The sequence below is a fragment of the Spermophilus citellus genome (assembly GCF_964194105.1).
Source record: "Spermophilus citellus genome assembly, chromosome: 3".
Taxonomy (NCBI): domain Eukaryota; kingdom Metazoa; phylum Chordata; class Mammalia; order Rodentia; family Sciuridae; genus Spermophilus; species Spermophilus citellus.
In genome coordinates, this window is record NC_138184.1 from 18,733,668 (window position 1) to 18,754,264 (window position 20,597).

Below are 20,597 nucleotides of genomic sequence, written 5' to 3' on the forward strand. Positions count from 1 at the left end.
CCAACTTCATTGGTCATCTGCTCTTTGTGGGGTACCAATGTAGGCTTCTGGGAGGCAGCCATGGACAATTCCTACCCTCAGGGAGCTGGTGTTCTCTAAAGGGACGCAGACTGTTGACAACAGAAAATGTTAAGATGTCATGTGCTAGAAGAAAGCAAAAGCAGAGTGTAAACATGATGGGGAGAAATGATTTCAGATTAGTGCTGAGAAGCAGGGAGGAAATAGGATCAGGGGACTTTGTGATGTGTGATGTGTGGTTTTATTTTACACACACGCTTTTTTTTTTTTTTTTTTTTTTTTTTTTTTGCAATGCTGGGGATCAAACCCAGGACCTTGCTGGGCAAGCACTCAGCCACTGAGCCACACCCTCAGTCCTCATTTGCTAGGTCTTAACAGGTCATTTGTGGTGGAACACAAGACTCCTCTGAGATCCCTCCTGACCCTGCAAGGCCACATCAGAGCAGGACCCCTGTCCCTTTCTGACATTAGCCCAGGAATCAAGCATGCTGGACATTGGATTGGGTTCTGCTTCAACCCATTGTGTGTTCTTCCACTTTTCTCTAATCTGGCCGCTTTTGAGGTAGTAGAGTGGTGGAATGGGTCTGGAACTGGTAATCAGGAGCTTGGCTTCAGGGCTGGCCCTCTAGAGGAGCAGGTAGGCTTCTCTACCTCATAGGGCCCACTACTCAGTCACTTCCTTGGTTGCCAAGAAGTCCAGTCTCAGCAAGGAGATATGCTTACATGTATAGCTCCCAGAAGAACCCTGAGTCTTGGTCTTTGTAATATGAGGCCAGACCCATTGGGTTTGACCCTGAGCTGCAGGGTCCAGGACTTGGGCTTTCCAGGAAGAACAGGGTGCTACAAAAGCTGTGTTCAGTACAGGGACAGGTCCCCTTTCCTCATCTGAACTGGAAAGGGACTTTGGTAGTTTGCTCGTGGATTGGCAGTGGACCCCAGAGGGCTCCCAGGCCACAGCCCTTGCCACAGTTCCCTTTGCCACTGAGGAGAAAGGAGTGACCTTCCAGCTTTGCTGAAGGAATGACTTTGAAGGCCAGAGACTAGTGAGCATCTTGGCTTCCTGGGCTCCTAGGAGTTGAGAATAGCCCATTTCAGTTCAGATCAGCCTAGGCAGCAGGTGGAAGCCCCATAGGCACCAGCATTTCTGAATCTTCCCAAGGAATGTAGTGCCCACTGCAGGCTGCCTTTGACTGAGGGAAACAGCATAGGGCCTCATGGAAAACATGCCTCTTGAATTAGGTCTAGAATCTGGAGGATGGGTAGCAAAGGCCCAGAAGTCTGAAACTTCAATGAGGAAGTGGGGTGCTGCAGTCTTTTATTAGAGAGGCACAAACAGGTAACTCCAACCCCCTGGTCCCGCTTATAAACCCCAACCACAGCCTTGCATAGTGTCCTTGGGGGCCTATCTCAGGAGTGACACTGAGGGAGAGTGGGGCCCAAGCTGATTATCTCTTCTGCTCTCCTGACCCAGTGCCCCACAGTGGAGGAGGGCACTCTCCATCCTTTCTTCCCAATGTTTCTTATGCCCTGACCCAGGTTCCTCCCTGAGCTGTTCCATCCCACACTGCCACCGAGCTTTGAACTTCAACCACTGGGTGATCCCAGGGGCCTGCTGCCTGTGAGAGTTGGTCAGCTGACTGGAAGCAAGATCAGCCTGCTCCAGTGACCCTCTAGATGGCTTGGCATTCCTTGCAGAAGTCTAGTGGCCTTTAGGCAGTATACAGACCCCTGGCTGGTGGCTAGTTCCATTGATTGGCATAGCTAGTTGATTATATACTTTTTTCTCCCCTTGGGGACCTAGGGAAATAAATGTTGAGACAATTCTTGTTTCAGCAGTTAATCATGCACTTTTTTTCCCTGCTTGGGGACTTAGGGAAATAAATGTTGAGGCAATTCTTGATTCAACAGCAGGCACTGAAATGGTTGGAACTAGACAGATGGAGCAAGCTCAGGATTTGGAAATGGCTCCCAGGTTTGAGCCTACGCCCTGCCAGTTATTAGCTCTCTCTGACCCTGAGAAAATCATATTGTCTCAGTCAGCTTCAATATCTTCACTGAAAAATGGGAAGAAAAATAAAATTCGGTTCACCTCATGTGGAACAAATGCCATACCTGCTTTCTCAGCCAGTTCTGGTGCTCTGAGCAGAAGGATGACACTGGGACCCTCTGAGAGAATTCAAGGGCTCAGGACTCACCTTTAACAGGTGAGTTTACACATAAAACCTGTGCTGATTTTAAGTAGGAAGTATTTTGGGAAACAGCAAGATGGATGGAAGTAGGAGTAAACACAGGTAATCAAGAAATGAATGAATGGGAACATTAGATGGTGTTGGAAGTAAACTAAGTGGCCTCATTTTACAGATTCTGTTATCTAGACAGAAACACTGTGAGGCTGGAAGGTATTACTGAGGAAGTAGGAGTATCAAGCAGGACTGGAGCAGGCCTGCCTTCTTCAGGAATGGAAAACCTGTTTGTTCCCCCATATGATGTGTGAAGGACTCACCCCTCACCAGCCATGCTGAAGTCACCCCTACTCTTCCCCACTGCCCAAGGAGACATTTTCCAAAATTATTTGGCTGTTCTGGTTCTTTTACCTTTTCTTACACATTTTATAGTCATCTTGTTAATGTGTATGTGTGTGTGTGTGTGTGCGCGCGCTAGAATTTTTATTAGAATTGCATTGAATCTATACATCAAAATACCTTCCGATAATTTTTTTTTTCTCCAAGGATAAACTAAAAAGCAAAACCCCCAGCCAGTGGGGATAAGCCCCAGGAGGTCAGTGAGCCCAGGCCAGCCTCTGCGGGAAGGAAGGCTGTGCCTCCATCCCCAGAGTAGCCCTTGCTTCTCTGGGCTAAACCTTCCCATCCTAGCCACCTGTGGCTAACTGTGCCTGGGCATAGATGATTGTCTCTAAGGCACCTCCCTAGCCCCCTGCTTATTGCTTAGATAAGAAGAGGTGCCCTGGAAAGCTGACCCACAGGAAGGAGCATTCTTCTCAGTTGATTTTGCTTTTAAACCCTCAGTCACTTCCTGATGGCAAGTCACCAATAGGTGACTAGATGCCCTACCTTGTGGACAGACTGTTGGGTGGGGCTGGCAGGTGGGAAGAAGGGGAGCAAGTCTTATTAAGTGCCTGAACAAGCAAGTCCTAAATCCTCAGCCCCCATCCCCAACTACCGCCTCCGTGTGACTTTAGATCCAGGTCTACACCAGGCTGGAATACTCAGTCACCATTGGGGACATTGGTTCACTTTGGGGTAGGTGTCCTATATTGCAAAAGAAACTAGGCCATTGGCCTTCCTTCTTCAGGGATGGAAAACCTGTTCCCCAACTTGACGTCTGCATGACCATCTTGTGGAGAGCGGTCCCACCCAGCTGAGGCCCAGTCCTGGCTGGTGCCCAAAACCTTTAGTCTGGCAAATGCCAGGCCTTCTTGCCTCAGCGGGTGAGGCCCCAGGGATGGTGTCCACACCAGGGTGTGTTGCAGATCCATGACATCAGCTTGATAATAACTTAGTTGCACCATTCTAGTGACCACCAGGGCAGCTCCCATCCCCACCTCCTGAGTTATCTCCGCCTAGCTCCACGCCTCTGATGTCCTAGTCACTGGCAGTGGGATGGGTCATGGCACCTTTTTTTCACTGAAAAGCAGCACAGAGACCAGCAGTGCCCTGTTCTTCCTGATCCTGTTTCTCGGGAATAGGCCCATTCTCAGGAATGTGGGAGAATGAATCAAGAAAGGACTGGTCATGGTGGCATATATACACAATGGAGTTACTTAGCCATAGAGAAGAATGAAATGTTGGTATTTGCTGGTGAATGGGTGGAAATGGAGACTAAGTGAAATAAGCCAGACTTAGAAAGCCAAAGGTCAAGTTTTTTCATTGATATGTGGAAGTTAGTCCAAAATAAGGAGGAAAAAAAAAAGAGAGAAAAAAGGGGAAAGTAGGGGTGGGGGTGGCCATCAATAAAGAAGGAAGACTGGTGGGCTGGATGAAGGTGACCGAGGGGAATGGAGAAAAGACAGGATATGGGAAGAACAGAGGAATCTAACCTAACTTTTCTGTGTATTTACATGAATATACCACAGTGAATCTTACCATTGTATATATCCACAGGACACTAATCAAAAAGAAAAAAAAATCTAAAAGCAGAAAGATAGTAGAGTAGAGGGAAAAAAGGACTGGTTTAGGGAAGAAGGTGAGGCCAGCTCATGGTGTGACCAGCACCCTGTGCATCCCTTCTGAGAGGAGGAGGAAGAGGGGAACACAGGTGGGTTCCTTCTGCATGAAAAAGTCATGATATCTCATGTGTCATGGCATTCAGTGCCTCCAAAGCCATCTCCTGAAGTCTTCATGCCGCTGGATATAGTCTACATTTATAGGTGAGGACACCATAGTTCAGGCAGATGAAATCAATGAAAAGAGAGTAGAGCTGGTACTGGCCCCTCCCTGATTCCTATCTGCTGGATAGCCAGGGTGGGAACAGTGAGCTCATCTGGCCTCCTGTTTCACACAGGGAGAAGAGCTGTTCCTGTCTGTGAGCTCCCTCGCCAGGCATGGTTCTGCTCTACCTTCTTTACCCTTAGTGCTACCCCCACATGGAGTGGTGCCTCTGTCCTCCATGTCCTCTTGGCCAGGCTCAGGGATGCCAGGTAGCTATGAAGAAAAGAGGAGTGTGTCCAGCAGGCGGCAGCAGGGCTGGCAGTTTGCAAGCCAAAGCAGCCTGGCATTGAGCACCATGCTCTTCTAGTGTTTTGTGGGGTGGGTGGGCCTCTCCCTGTACCTCCCACCTTCTGGGCTTGGAATGGCCAGTGTTGCCAGCCCAACTCTCAACTGTGAACCCTTTGGGATTCACCTCATAAACCTTTTTCTTTTTAAATTTAAATTGATGTTTTATATATACACACACACACACACACACAGTGTTTGGGGAAAGGGAGTGGTTACTGGGGATTAAACTGGGGGGGTTAACCACTGAGCCACATCTTCAGCCCTTTTAGTTAATTAGTTAATTGTTGTTATAGATGGACAGAATGCCTTTATTTTATTTATTTTTAGGTGGTGCTGAGAATCAAACCCAGTACCTCACATGTACTAGGCAAGTGCTCTACCCCTGAGCCACAACCCTCCTACCCTCTATACTCCTACCCTCTTTTCAAAACCCTTTGAAGAGGGTTTTGCCATGGGGTGCCAAGGAACCTCTGTCCACCCCCTTGGGCTGTGATGAGAGTCTACTGCACACAGTCAGTTCTTGTGCTTCAGTTAACCTGTTTCCTCTCTGCACAATCAGCCCAATGTGGGCTGCAGCTTTTGTTGCCCTGTACCTGTCCTCTGTCATGAGTGGGGCTAGAGTAGCCTTACTGGGGACAACTGGAAGACAGTCTCCTCTGCCCACGAGTAGGGAAGCCAGTGGACTGCTTAAAAGTTTCATTGATTATTAAGTCAATCATTTAACATTGTGTGAAAGGAAAGTGTTAAGCAACTGCCAAGCATAAACATTCCTCTGTGACCTTATTCTTCCCAGCATCTCTCTTCTCTCCTGATCTTATATTTTTTCAGTCCTCACAGCCAGACATGGTTGCATTGTCCTGAGCCTGTCACCCCCTCTGGAAGGGTTGCAGGTAACCTACTCTCACAACCTTGCCTGAAGAGCATCCGGAGGGGTCTCCCTAAGATTGTTGCTCCTTAATGCTGCCTGAAGCATTTGCTTATAGAAAGTTTTGTTCTGCTTTTTCCTGTTTTGTTGCAGTTTAATGGAATAATCTCCCCAGAGCAGGATTACTGGGTCAAGGGGTTTGAACAGTTTAAGAGTCTTGAAAGAAACAGCCAGATCACTGCCTGGAGCAGTCTGCATGCCATTTGAGATGGTCACCTTTCCCCTGGTTTTTGTGGTTCTCTAGAGTCAGGCCATTGGTAGTAACCAGCAAGTTTGGGGGCAGTTTTGTTTTGGTGGTGCTGAGAATTGAACCCAGGGCCTTGTGCATGTGAGGCAAGCATTCTACCAACTGAGCTATATCCCCAGCCTGAGGCTTTGTTATTTATTTACACTGGGGATGTGTTTCTGTTTCCTAGAAGCTCCTATGTCTTCGAACATTAAAAAGCCTTCTATGGTCAGAGTCACTGATCTCTCTGACCAGTACTTGGCCTCTAGAACCCTACAGTCTTATCCTTGGCCTCACCTTCCCTGGGGTTTGTTACTTTGTTTTCTCTCCTCTTTCTCCTCTCTCCTGGGCTCAAGTGATCTTCCTACCTCAGTCTCACAAATAACTGGGATTGCACCACAGTGCTCAGAAAAACAAAGGATTATTCTAAACAAGCAACAGAAAATGCACATAAAAAAGAAATGGTAACAGTGATTATCTCTAAAAGTGATTTTTACTTGATTTTCTGTAAATTTCCAGATTTTCTAATGTAATCAGGATTCCAACCAACCAAGTGGACAAAAGAAAACACTTCTTCACAAGGTCCTTGATCCTACAGACTACTCACTTGGCCAAAGTGCCCCAGGTCACTGCTGGAACCAGTTCTATCTGCTACATATTTCAGTGCCCTTTGGGGTCCAAGGGCCAGCTTGCAGCACTGTGTACAGCCCCTTCCCAACATCCTCACCAGCCCTCTCCCGTGCACCCTGAGCTTCCTGCTCTCTCCTGTACCCACAGTGGCCCATACATAGACCATGGCAGGGGAGGTGAGTGTGCAGTGACCTCAAGATTTGTCGGGAGAGAAGAGAGGCTAATGCCAGTAGTAAAGACGGGAAGCATGAATGAGTGAAGTGGGCCAGACCCCAATGAGCCTGTTTGACAGTTATGAGGTTGGGTCAGATACATAATTTCCTTCACTTCAGTAGTCTAGAATTCTACTTCTGGATTTTATAGTTTACAGAGAACATCACCTTTCTCCAGCCACTTCCCTTCAGGGGCACATAGAAATAGATGATTGCCCCTGAACCTTCCTGGCCAGCCCACATGTGGGGCCTCTGCAGCTGACCTTGAGGAAGACATCTTAGTGGTCACCATGCCTGCTCAGCACAGGACACCTAGGGAGGAAGCAGAGTTGAGGAAGTGGTTTCCTCCTTTTACAGAGAGACTCAGTAGAGCCACACATACTTGTAATCCCAGCAACTCTGGAGGCTGAGGCAGAGGGATTGCAGCTTAAAGGTTAGCCTCAGCAACTTAGCAAGGCCCTATCTCAAAATAAAAAATAAAAAGGGCTGAGGATATAACTCAGTGATCAAACATCCCTGGGTTCAATCTCTAGTACCGAAAGAGAGAGAGAGAGAGAGAGAGAGAGAGAGAGAAAGAGAGAGATAGATAGATATGGGGGGTGGGGGGGAAGAGACTCAGTAGAGTAAGAACTTTGACATTGTCCTATTGCTTTACCATAAAGACTGTGGAAGTCACTCAGGAGTGGTTACTCCATCCCATACACATTCCTGTCCTCTGCGTCTGCAGGGCACAACTTCTTTGCTTGTGTCCTGCTGTCTTCCTAAGTCATTAAGAAGCTCTATGAGCCCTACACTACCAGTAAAGCTCTTCCTCAAGTGTCCCCTGAATTCTTTTGTTCAGCCTCAGGCTGGCCTGTGCTGGGTGCTGGAGTTGGGTCTCCACTAACTTGTAGGGCAGAGCCTGAAAGATGGACATATAGCCACCCAAGACATGTATGGAGAGAGCAGGAGTCTCAGGGTACACAGGAGAGGGCTGGTGAGGATGTTGGGAAGGGGCTGTACACAGTGCTGCAAGCTGGCCCTTGGACCCCAAAGGGCACTGAAATATGTAGCAGATAGAACTGGTTCCAGCAGTGACCTGGGGCACTTTGGCCAAGTGAGTAGTCTGTAGGATCAGGACCTTGTGAAGAAGTGTTTTCTTTTGTCCACTTGGTTGGAATCCTGATTACATTAGAAACTCTGGAAATTTACAGAAAATCAAGTAAAAATCACCTTTTGAGATAATCACTGTCAGCATTTTGTTTTCCTGTGCATTTTCTGTTACTTGTTCAGAATAATTCTTTGTGTTGCTGGATGCTATGGTGTAATCCTAGTTATTTGTGAGTCTGAGGCAGGAGGATCACTTGAGCCCAGCAGTTTGAGGCAAACCTGGACAAAACAGCAAAACCCATCTCAAAACAAAACAAAAAACTACCATCCTTTGCAAACGTTATTTTTAGTGGTTTTATAATGCTCCACCTAATGGCTACAGCTATTTGAGCACATCTTTATACATTTTATTTTATTTTAGAGTATGTGAGGCATTCATGTAGTTGAGAATTCAAAAGGTATTAAAATTCTTCCTCCACTCTCAACTTCCCAGTTGGGTGACCATCTTTAGGGCCAGATTCTTGGATTCTTCTATAGGTCACCTGTACAGAAATATGCAAACCCTCCTCCACGGCTTGTTTGTACACAGGATAGCATGTTATATTGTTCCTCACCTGGCTTTTCTCAATCTATAATATCATCCTAGCGTTTACTCCACATAAGTTCATAAAGATTAGCCCAGTGCGGTGCACTCCTCTAAACCCAGCAACTTGGGAGGCTGAGGCTGGAGTATCACAAGTTTGAAGCCAGTCTCAGCAACTTGGTGAGACCCTGTGTCAAAAATAAAAGGGGCTGGAGATTTGGTTCGGTGGTTAAGTGTCCCTGGGTTTAATCCTCCGTACCAAAAAAAAAAAAAAAAAAAAAAAGGTTATAAAGCATAAAGTTGTCCCTTTGGCTATATGGCATTCTTTTGTTGGCAAATAGCCAGAGTTTGCAAGGTATGTTGTTCTTCTGTTAGGAAAGAGTTAACTCCAGGAAGAGGCTGTGGTGTCTATGTCCTCCAAAGCACTTAGCACAGGACCCAGGTTTGCTCTGTAGCCTTGGAACAGGGTTGGGGCTCTCTTCTGGCCTAGCTCTCTCCCACACTTTGCCTTCAGCTCCTTGAGAGCTGGGACTCTGAGGATCATCCCACATTTCCTGTAACACTTTGCCTACTCAGTGCCTCAGGCATAGGAAGGGCCCTTGGTGTTGGATTGTTTTCTCTTCCCCTGGCTTCAGTCCAGGTTTGCTCTGCACCTAGCTCTGAACAGAAAGGGCTGCAGAGATGAGTAAGATAAGCCAGGCTCCTGACTGGCCCAGTTTCCAGGTCTCATTAGTAACTGACACCAAGTTTGTGGGGATCACATAGATTGGGATGGCAGGTAGGGAGAAAGGAAGAAGGAGGCTTTTCTTTGGCTGGGCCTCAACTGCTGGTGGAGTGTCCTGGACAGCCTTGCCCATCCGTACACAGTATGCAGAAATAGGTATATCCATGCCACCCTGTAGGCCACACAAAGCCCTCTTTCTATCTGCTCAGTTAACCCTGCTACATGAGGGGTTTTGAGGGGCCTTGGCAGGTTATGCCTTTGTGTGCTGGGTGGCTTATTCACTGATACACACAAAGGTTTTTGTCTGTGGGCTGACCCATCCTGGAATGTGGGTCTGCTGTGTCCCTGTCCCAGCAGGTGGAGCCCTTTAGGACTGAGAAGGGCCTTCTGGGGCCAGTAGTGTAGGTTTGGGAAGGTAATACCCCTAGGAGATAAGACCTCTGACACTGCTCTGTCACCCCCACATAACCTCTTGAAAGACAGATAGCCTTGTTTTCCATATGGGTGCCAGTGATCCTGCCCATGTCTCTAAAGCATTCGAAGCCAGGATTTGAACCCTGGAAATCCTGTTGCAAATGCAGGTCTTCAGCACCTCCTCCCCCAACAGTCTCATTCTGAAGTGGAGATAGCAGAACCAGCATTTGACTCCAGTAGCCCACAGAAGAATGACTTCCAGATGCCAGTGACTGCTGAGTGGGTGTGGGCAGCCACCTGGTCTGGCTGGCACCATGAGCTCATACCCTGCCCTGTCTCTAAGAGCAGTGGCAGTTCCAGCCCCTGTGAAGGGGAGCCCCCGGCCCCCAGCCAATAGTACCCTGGGCCTGCTCTGTGTGAACACTGTCTCGCTGTTTTGTTTGTTTCTTGACTTTCCTTTTTTTTAATCTCAGTTCTGGTCTTTTTAGTTTCAAATTTTTAGTCATTCCATTTCCTCCTCTGTTAATTTGCTATGTTTTCCTTTATCTTTCTTTTAATAGTTAACATAGGGATGACAATATACATCCTTAAAAGCCTGAAAAGTAATAGTACTTTTACCATTTTCCATATAGTGCTAGGCCTCAGAATACTTAGATACTGTTTGCTGTTCTTTCTGCCTTTTGTGCTATTGTTTCTATATGTTAAATCCTGCAAATTTTTATTATGATTTTATACAGTCAGTATCCATTTAGATTTACCTACATAATTCCCCTCTCTGATGTTTTTCATTTCTTCCTGTAGGTCCTGCTTTTACCTAAGCTTAATTCCTTCAGCCCAGAGTATTCCTTAGTATTTCTGGACTAACAGATCCTCTGATGACTAATACTTGTAACTTTTCTAGAGAAGTCTTTCTCTTGAAGGCTTTTTAACTAGTTTTAGAATTCTGTCATGGCATTTTCTTTCCAGACTTCTAGATGTAGATCTGTTGTCTTAAGGTTTCCATACTTTAGGTTCAGAAGTCAGCTATCAGTTTAATTTTGTCTTTGGACATTGGATATCTTTGTTTCTCTTTCTTGGTTTTTAGTAGTTTAGCAGTGATTTGCCTCCGAATGCTTTTTCTTTGGGGTGCATGGTTTTCTTTATGGTTTGGTGATTAATTTGTAAGGGTCCGGTGAAACGTCGGAGAAGGAGAGACCACACGAGACTAGCTCCATGCAATGGCAAGGGGGATTTATTAGGGATCCGTTCCAGCACACTGGGGCTCTGTGCTCACTCAAGAAGGGAGAGCAGCCCAGAGCCCAGAGCAGAGGTCAAGCAGAGCTTAAGTACACTTTTTGGAGAGGGTGGGGGGCTTTGCATACATCAGAACAAATCATCATGAGGCGCGGGAAAATTGAACAACAACTCTGATACATGATTAGTCCATTCATTGGCGGGAACAGGCTGGGCAGGGGTGATTGGTCACTTCTAAACTGGGTACACATTCAAACTGATTGGTTCGGGCCCTGTGACAAACTGCACAGGGCCCTAGGCTGAATGGCCAGTAGGGCGTTGTCTTAACTATCTCAGGAATCTGGGTGTAACAGAGGAACTTAATAATACCTAATCTTTTACATTTTAATTCAAGCTTTCCAGCTTAGAAACTTTACCCTTTCAAATTCTTTCACTAATCCTACACGATTTTTTCATTAATTCCGTAAACTTCTCGGTCATATCTCTGAACGTTACTTCTGGTGCTCTAGAAATGTGTAGATATTTTGTCATATTTCATATATCTCATGTTTTTTCTCTATTTTCCAACTTTATTCCTCTGTGCCTCAGTCTGGATATTTTCTGGCATATCTTGAAGTTCTCTATTCTTTGTTTAGTTGTATCCAAACTGCTATTAAGCCCTTTTTTTAATTCAAATTTTTTGTTACAGTTTTCAGTTATAGATTTTTCATTTGATTAATTTTTAGTTTCCAGAAGGTTTTTTTTTTCCCCCCCATAGATTTCATTAAATTGTGTACAAAAAAGTCTAGGAATGATTTTAGGTTCTGGGTAATTTACTTTTCTCCAGAGAGGATGTTTTCTACCTTCTGACAGGGGGAGGTATCCTGCCCCCCTTTTAGGACCAATAGAGAAACATCCTCTCACCAACACCAACCCTGTCTTCCAAAGGGCAGGTGTCACAAACTGTGTGGCACACAGCTATTTCAGCCTTTGGGAAGGGTGGTCTGTTTCAGTTTCACCCTGCTCTTAGGAAGGGGTGGATGTGTCGGGGTCCCTTGGCTACCCTAAAAGCATTTTTTTCTCTTCATCCCCGTGAGATTACAGGAAACTCAGCCTTTCATTCACTGCTTATAAATTGACAGATGGTTCAAGGGGAAAGAGGTGCGGACATCAGGCCCATGTTGCTGCACTTCCCTTATCTCTGGGTTTGCAGCCCTTGAAATCTTTGTTGTCTTGGTGCTTCTCCAAGGCTAATAAGCAGATGTTTCAAATATATCTGTTGTAAGATTTGTTGAATTGCTGTGGAAGGGTTTAAATCTTGGGCCTGTTTTAGAAAGACCAGATTGCTGAGCAGAACCCAGTGCTTCTTTCCCAGAGATTTCTGCCCTTTGGCAGGAAGGCAGGGACAGTTAATTGGACTTTACGAATGGAACACTCTTGATTGCCTCTCAAAGAATGAGTCAGGTGACGTCTTGAACCCAGCTTGATCGAGCTGGTCGTACCCAGTATAGCCTCCATTTGACAGATGTGGCAACTGAGGCCCAGGATGGGGCTGTCCCACAGAGATAGGGATGCAGGTGTCCTTGACAGCTTAACCAGTACTCAGCTCTAGGGGCGGAGGTGGGTGTTGAGCAGCAGGCTGCCTCTCCTGCTCTGGCCTCCATGTTTGTGCTGCTGGGTCCTCCCTCCCCACTTCCAGCTAATCTTCTGAAGCCATGGGCAGCAGAGTGGGGCTAGAGGCCTGGGTACTTGTCACTGCTGGACTTTTCTGCTACTGATTTCTCACAGAACCTTGGAACCAGTTTTTTCTTTCTTTCTTTTTTTTTTTTTCTTAGTAATCCCTGCAGTTTTCTTCCCACACCCAGTTTCTCTTCCTCTTTTCTCCCCACCCTGTTTTGGACAAAAGTCATTGCACCAAATCATGCCCCACTTTCTCAGTGCCTCAGTGACCTGATGTTTACCCCTATGCCTGAGGCAGGGTGGGGCATCCCTGCTCCTTGGAAGAAGCGGACATTAGGAGTATTATGTGGAGTGGACTTTGTCCATACCTCTCACTCTCTGCACAGAGGTTCAGTGCAGCCCCAGGCCCTGAGCCCCTTGGACCTTCTGCATCTCCCACGTAGAGATCCAAGTTCAGAGTATTGTCACTTGCTTGCTAGTGTGGCTGTGTGGCCTTAGCCATCAGCTACCTCGCCTCTGGCTTTGGAAAAGTTTGCCTTCCCTCCCGGGGTTGAAAGAGGCACCCTTGCCTGGCCCAGACAGAAGGCTTATAGGGGATGAACTATGGGAGGCCTCCTTTGAGAAATGGTTTCCTTCCCAGGACCTTCTGAAGGGCCAGTGGTCAAGGACCTAAGAGAGGTAAAGAGGGTGGGGTGCTACTTCTGCACCTCCCAGGAACTAGAGGTATGTCCAGATTTTTTCTTGCTTTATGAATCCCAGCAGCCCCAAGAGCACTTAGCTTACTGTCCTGCAGAATAATCAAGGGCCCCCCTTCAGTCTGTGCATGTGTGTCTGGGGTTTGATGAACCAGAGAGGCCCCCAGTGAACTCCTGGAACAACCCACCCTCTTTGAGGAGACTGAGACAAGAACAAAAAATGATAGTGCTGGCCGCAACTCCCTCTGTGATTCTGGCCTAGGGTGTCCTCCTCCTCACAAGACTTGTGGCCTGTCCTGGGAGCATTCTGAAGACTGGTGCAGCTCAGGTCTCAGGACTGTCCAGGCAGATTGTGGCTTGCCCAGTGTTGCATGTGCTCACACCTGTTCCCACAGCCTTCACAAGCCATTCCCCACATTGTAGAGGGAGGGGTCAGCCTCTTGTGTATTTTGTGCCTTGGCCCTGTCCACCATAGCCTCAGGCCTAGATGTCACCTCCTCCTAGAATCCTTACACATTCACACTCCTCTGGAAATGCGGCTTGCACTTGTCACTCACTGCCATGTGCCTTTGGCCCAGTGCACCCAGACCCTGTCTACTAATGATTGAAGGACTATGTGACTTTGGCCCAGGACACAAAGGCTCTGAAGAGGGGGCCAGGCTTGGGGGTACTACTCTTTTAGGAATAACTTAGCTCCAGAGCTCTGGCTGGAAGTCATGCTTAGCCTTGGTCTCAAGGTCTCATAGTGCTATCTCTGTTATGTGATCTCATGATAGTGATAGTCTCATGATAGTGATAGTGATAGTGATAGTCTCTGCTTCTGGGTTCCCTTAACTGTCAAATGAGAGAATGCCAGAGACAAAGCCAGTGACTGCTCACCAACATCCTGGCCCAGCTCTGGAGAACACTCCTCCTACAGGCAGGCAGGGCCTTTGCAGAGCAGCCAGTCCAGCTGCTGAGTGGCACATGAGGGGCTGAGGGACCTGCCTCAATGATGATTCAATCCTGTGATTTCCCTCTTCACCCGGCCATCTCTAGGGATCATAGGAAATCCAGGAAGTAGACAGCCTGCATGGGTCTGTCACATTTTGACTTGCAAGTCGTGTGAGGTCAGTGAGGCTGTCTCACACTTGTCTCAGCTGCTTTTTCTCTCTACTCTTGTAGGGAGCTCAGGCTGCGGAATTATGTCCCAGAGGATGAGGACCTGAAGAGGAGGAGGGTGCCCCAGGCCAAACCAGTGGCAGGTAGGTGAGCATCCTCTCTCCAGCTCTGCACTGTGACATTGTCCTTAGCAGGTGTTGCCCTCCTTTAAAGGATAATAGGCAGTGCCAGGCAGGAGTTGGATCTCCAGAGTCCTCTGTTGCCTGCTAGGGACCTGTGGGAGGGCCCAGAGGGGTTGCAGACTCTTGGGACTCCTGGGATGAGAAGTAGAAGTGGCCCTGGGTGCTTGGATGTAGCAGGCAGGTGATGAGTCCTGTGAGCCCTGAGGAGGGGCCGACCATCAGGCATCCTAGCAGCAGGCCAGCAACTCAGAGGATGGGAACAGCCCAGCATAGCAACCAGGAGCTTCTGGCCATCCACATGCACATGCCACAGAGTGCCAGTCCTGCCTTGGAGTCAGATTTTATTCTTTATTTTTGTTATCAACTTTTAATTGTACAAGTAATGAATTAATAGATATAGTTATAAAAAGGTCAAGTATTTCCCATTCATTCACTCCAAGTCTGCTTCCCTCCCTACCTCCCTGAGCTCTAGACTCTTCCCAGGAGATTTGCTCCGTGATTTGGGGCCCCACATGTTGGGGCAGTGGCAGAGTCAGGGCAGGGAGCCAAAAGGCAGAACAGAAGAAAGCACAAGGAACTGACTCCATGCCTCAGGATCAGGAGGCCACTTCAGACTCCTATCAGTGGCTGGAGGATGGTGAGGCAGAAGAGCAGAGAGGCCATTTATGGGGCTTCTGATGATGGGGCTGGAGGCAGCCTACAGAGCCCATTGTTGTTAGTATGCTGACTTCTGTTCCCAGAGGGGACCATCCAGGGCCTACTTTGCTAGCAACACCTTGGTGGAGCCAGGGGTGTTTGTCAGCACACATATGGGACGGAATGGGAAGAAAAGCCACCCGTGGCTCTGGCCAGGCCAAGATCCAGAGGACACCCTCAGAGTCCAGGAGCCCCGGGGTTATGGGGAAAGCAGGACCCTTCACAAAACCATACTTTCTACATATCCAGGCAGTCTGCCCACTCACAGTGGAGAGACTGGAGTCAAGATTAGCATCCGTGCTTCCTGATTGGAGATCTAGACCCTGATAATTCTAGCCAGCAGCCTCCTGCCTGCCCTTTCTCACCCCATGGTGATTGGCCTCATCCTGGCAAGTCCAGGCCACCCCTCCAGAGCTGCCTTTACAGGGGCTTTACCTCTGGAGTGTTGGGGGCTCAGGGGAGAGGCGGGAGCAAGAAGCCTTTGTCTCCTCTGAAGCGTCCAGGCATCATGCTTGGTGACAGCACCACTCCAACAGTCTCATCTTGTTGTCTTGCACCCTCTAGTGGAAGAGAAGGTGAAGGAGCAGCTGGAGGCTGCCAAGCCAGAGCCCGTCATTGAAGAAGTGGTGGGTGCCTGAAACCTCGCTGCTCCTGTGTCCCACTTTCCTTCCGTCTGTCCCCCTTCTTCCTCTTCATTTCTTTTTTCCCTTTCCACAACCCAACTCTCCTTGTCCCCACTACTTCCTCCTTTCCTTTTTCCCATTTCTCTAACTCTAGACCCCATCTTCCCTCTCCCCCTGGGATTGCGTGAGCCTCCAACCCTGATGAGTGTTTCCTCCCTCCCCAGGACCTGGCCAATCTGGCACCCCGGAAGCCTGACTGGTGAGTGTTGTTCATACAGCCTGGTACAGACCCACTGTGGGACCTTGGTGCCAGGCCTTGTCCTTGGGCTGAGCCCTGCCTACCCTCCCAACAGGGGGCAGACAGTGCAGACACAACCATACAAGATAATTAGTGGGAAATAAGTACTGAGAAGCAAGAATGATGGGAAAGATCATTAAATTAAAGAGGGTCTTAGGTAGGAGAACAGAAGTCCCCTCAGGAAGCTGTTCTGAATGGGTAAGAGCCCACCCTGCTCTAAAAGGTGCCATCTGAGCAAGGCCAATCTTCCCATTCAGGAGACTACCGGGTAGAGGGGATGGAAAGAAGAGCAGACACAGGTGTCTTATCCCTGTTTCCCTCTGGCCCTACTTTCCTCATCTGTGAAATGGGATGGAGTGCAAGAGAGCTGGCTGAGTTCGGGTGAGGAGTCGGTCACCTGCTGCTGGGGGAGGAGCAGGGCCCACAGCAGCCAGAGCAAGTCACTTCTTGATGGCAACCATAGGACCTAGAGGATCCCTAAGGAAACATCCACCCCTGGCTCCATCCCATGTCACTAGTCCCCCCACGTCAGTGGGACAGAGAATGATGAGTAAATGAGTTTCAAAGGCACAGGGAGGAATAGAAGGGAACATCTTGGTCTGCTCTCCAGGGAAGTCCCCTCAGGCAACTGAGTGTGATTCCTTATGCCAGAGAGCTGCAGGAGGGGTGAGGGCCCAGAGCCACACCAGCCTGTCATCAGCCTCCCCGCTTTCTCACCTCCTGCTCCAGGGACCTCAAGAGAGACGTGGCCAAGAAGCTAGAAAAGCTTGAAAAGCGTACCCAGAGGGCCATCGCCGAGCTGATCCGTAAGTACAGCCCTGGCAGGCCGGGTCCTACCCTCTGGGTGGCAGCCCAAGCACAGGAGCCTTTACCCCTGCCTATCTTCTCTTCCTCCAGGTGAGAGGCTGAAAGGCCAGGAGGACAACCTGGCTTCTGCAGTGGATGCCACCACTGAACAAGAGGCCTGTGATTCTGACTGAAGTGTGCCTCGTACCCCATCTGCCCACCAGGTGTCCTGTAGGTGGATGCTCTTGGGCAGGGGTGGGGGCTGGGTTACCATCACATCCAGGTCTTCCTCAGAACTGATCAGCCCCATCGAGTGCAAACCTCCATGGGATGTCGCCAGCTCCTTGTCTCCTGAGGGTTCCTACCACTGGAATAGGACAGAGCCAGCAACTGCTGTGGGACATGCCTATGTTTGTACATATGTATGTATTCCAAACTTTTAGAAAATGTCTGTAAATAGAGACAAGTAAACCCCTTTATATGGTAGAAACCTGTCAAATGTTTCTTGGGTCCTGTGGTACTGTAGGTTTGGGCTCTAATACATGGTGGCCTCAGAGGTGGCACTTGATATGAATTACCCCTGTGTCCAGCTGGGCTTATGGAGAGGGCTACGTGAGAAAGACCTGGGGTTGACCTTGTGGGTCCAAGGCCTGGCCCAGGCTATGGTCAGTGGTGTCTTCTTAAAACCCCTGGATGACAGAGACAGGGTCTGAGAGTTCTTCTAAGACTTCCCAAGGCCGAGGCCTTGCAATAGTTTGCAGTATGGCTGGAGAGGCTCCCTCCCTAATTTCTATAGGTCCCTTCAAAGTGTGAGAAAGAGAAGGATGAGATTGAGCCCTATAAATTTCCATGCAGGGCCACTCCATGTTTAAGGCCCAGCACTAATTTCCCTTACTCTGCGCAGCCCTCAGCAGCTTCTCTCCCTGCTCTAACAAAGCTAAACCATGGCTCTCCCTAGGACAGGGCCCTATATGAGTGAGAAGGTCCATTCTTCTATGGACTGTGATGTGGTAGGCTGGGTTCAGGTGTGATCTTGGGCCCTGAGGTCTTGGCTTGAGGGCTGTTGCCACTGCTGGGAGCTCTTAGTTAGAACTGCCTGGCCGCATCAGTTCAGACTCCAGGTACCAGTGGCCAACTGAAACTACCTCACCTCTAGAGTTGTTGCACCCTTGAGTTTCCTAAGAGCTTCCCCTTGAGCCTCCTGCTCCTGCTCTAAATCATCTAGTGTGGCTTCTTCTCTTTATGCTGCATTCCAGATACACAGTGGCCCAGCTCTGGCAGACAGTGCTGAAGACTTGGGTCATGGAGGTAGGGTGTGTGTGTAAACATACAGACCAGCACACCCATATAATAAGTAAAATCCTTTAAATTAAAATTGTGCTTCTACTCTCAGAAGGTAATTCCTGTGTAGAAGAAAATAAAAATGTGCAGCTATGAGCAAGGGCTGAAGGGGTAGGTGGCCAGTTCCTTCACTGAGCAGTGCGACAAGACCAAAGCCAGGACTCTGATTCCCACAAGTTACAGGGATGAAACATGCCTGTAGTTGTCAGGATTGGATCTGGCCTTTCCTAGGAATAAGGGTGACAAGACTCCCCACACCTCCTGGGATTGCATTTGGAAATAGGATGCTTGTGTATGGCAGTGGAAGGACTCAGACACCTGGTGGCTGGGAACTGAGCTCCCACTCAGCACCAGTTCTGAAATAGGAGTTGGGTCATTCCACAACATAAGAACCCAGAGAGCTGATGAACAGGATGCTTCTGAGTTTTTGACTCTAGGTTCCCTGACAGAAAAACTACCCTTATATAAGGAAAGAAAAACAAAACCTGCCATGCATGACAAACATTCAACAAAAATAGCCAGGCTCAGTAGCACATCTGTAATCCCAGCAGCTTGGGAGGCTGAAACAGGAGGATCACAAATTCAAGACCAGCCTCAGCTACTTAGTGAGACTCCTCAAAATAAAAAATGAAAAGTGAAGGGGATACTCAGTGGTAGGGAGAGTGTCCCTGGGTTTAATCTCCATTACCGAAGAAAAAAATTTTTAAAGAAAGAAAGTAAAAGACAAAACACATGAGACAATGCAGTGCCTTAAAGAATAGCCAACAACCCCAAAAGTGGGAGGATTTATATCCCAGGAAATGGATAAAAGTTATATCCTAAAAGCATTTGCTGTATCAACAGAGAGATAAAGGAGGACCCCAGTAAGTCAAGAACAGGCATTAAATGTAACTGACTAGAAATCTTGGAAATGAAGAAAGTGGATATTAAAATAAGAATCCAGGCTAGTGTGGTGGCATGTGCCTGTGATCTATGCTACTTGGTGGACTGAAGCAGGAGGATCACAAGTTGGAGGCTAGTCTGGGAACTTAGTGAGACCTTGTCTCAAAATAAAAAATAAGAAGGCCTGGGGATGTAGCTCCCTGGTAGAGCACCCCTCAGTTTAATATACATTATTATAAAAATTAATAATAAAGTGAACTTCCTAGGAGAACTAAATTGTAACTTGTAGTCAAAAAAGCGATTAATAAATTGGAAGGTAAAGCTAAGGAGATAGATTGAAGGTAACAATGGGAAGTAAAGAGGTAACATGGAGGCAGATTGAGAGCCTTGCTATACTGATGGATGTTTTGTAGCCGACAGAGGTTTCAGGAAAAGAAAATCAGAAAAAGAAGGTAGTTGAAGGAGCAGTGGCCAACCACATCTGCTTCTAGTATCATGGATTTGGAGTCTTCCAGAATGCAGCCCAGCAAGATAAAAAGATCAGTAGTATGAAACAAGAGGCTGAGAGACATGGAGAATAAAGTGAGAAGATCCAGCATAACATGGGATTGGAGTTCAGAGAGAAGAAACCCACAAGTGGGGTGGAGACAAAATTGGAAACAACGAGTGAGAACTTTCTAGAGCCTTTGAAAATTACTAATCCACAGATTCCAGAAGACCAACAAATCTCAAGCAGGACAATAAAAAGAAACAAAACTATATTCACATGTTCTTGATTTGAACGGTGATTAATCAGGTATTTTTACTTTATGAATATTCATTGTGTTTACTTGTATATTTATTCTAACTCAGCAAGTTTACTTAAAAATTTTTGTACCTATATTAATCATCAATTGCTACATATAGATTACTGCAAAATTCAGTGTCTTAAAATAAATATTTACTCCCACAGTAGTGGCCTTGCTGAGCAGTTCTAACTTGGGGTCTCCTATGTGGTCTCGGTCGTCTGAACGCTTGACTGGTGCTAGAGGTTGTGCTTCCCTAGCAGCTCACTCACATGGCTTTGGACTGGTGGCCTCAATTTCCTGCCACATGGGCCTCTCCAGAGGGTTTGCTGAGTGTTCTTTTGACACCACAGCTGACTTTCCCAGAGTGGAGATCAAGGGAGAAAACAGAAGGGAGCTTTGGAGCCTCATTATGACCCATATTAGAAGTGAATTCAGCTACATCCTATTTGTTAGAAGTAAGTCACTATGTCCAGCCCATACTTGAAGTGAGAATTAAGTCTCTGTCTCCCTTCCTCCCCCTCCCCACCTCTCTTTTTTTCCAGCAGTGCTGAGGATGGAACCCAGGGGACTTGGTGCATGCTCTGTACATACTCTTCTACTGAGCCACACCCCAGCTCTGGTTCCCACAGGACAGTCTAAGTATTTGACATATTTTAAACTACCATGTCTGTAGTTTCATCGTAATAAAATTGTAGAACAAAAAAACCCAAAATAGATCTTAAAATCAAAGAGCACAGATGTGTCTTTCAAGCCAAT

At 47.6% G+C, this 20,597-nt stretch overlaps 1 protein-coding gene across 1 annotated transcript in view; it reads left to right on the top strand.

The window, feature by feature from the left end:
* The window catches only part of CCDC12 (coiled-coil domain containing 12), a 51,926-nt gene extending 31,923 nt beyond the window's left edge, over window positions 1-20,003 (top strand). The window contains exons 3-7 of the mRNA XM_081285248.1: window positions 14,309-14,388; window positions 15,688-15,749; window positions 15,971-16,005; window positions 16,774-16,850; window positions 16,942-20,003. Coding sequence (XP_081141374.1) covers window positions 14,309-14,388; window positions 15,688-15,749; window positions 15,971-16,005; window positions 16,774-16,850; window positions 16,942-17,024 — 337 coding nt within the window. The 3' untranslated portion in view covers window positions 17,025-20,003. The remainder of the gene's footprint in view (window positions 1-14,308; window positions 14,389-15,687; window positions 15,750-15,970; window positions 16,006-16,773; window positions 16,851-16,941) is intronic.
* The last annotated feature ends 594 nt before the right edge of the window (window positions 20,004-20,597 follow it).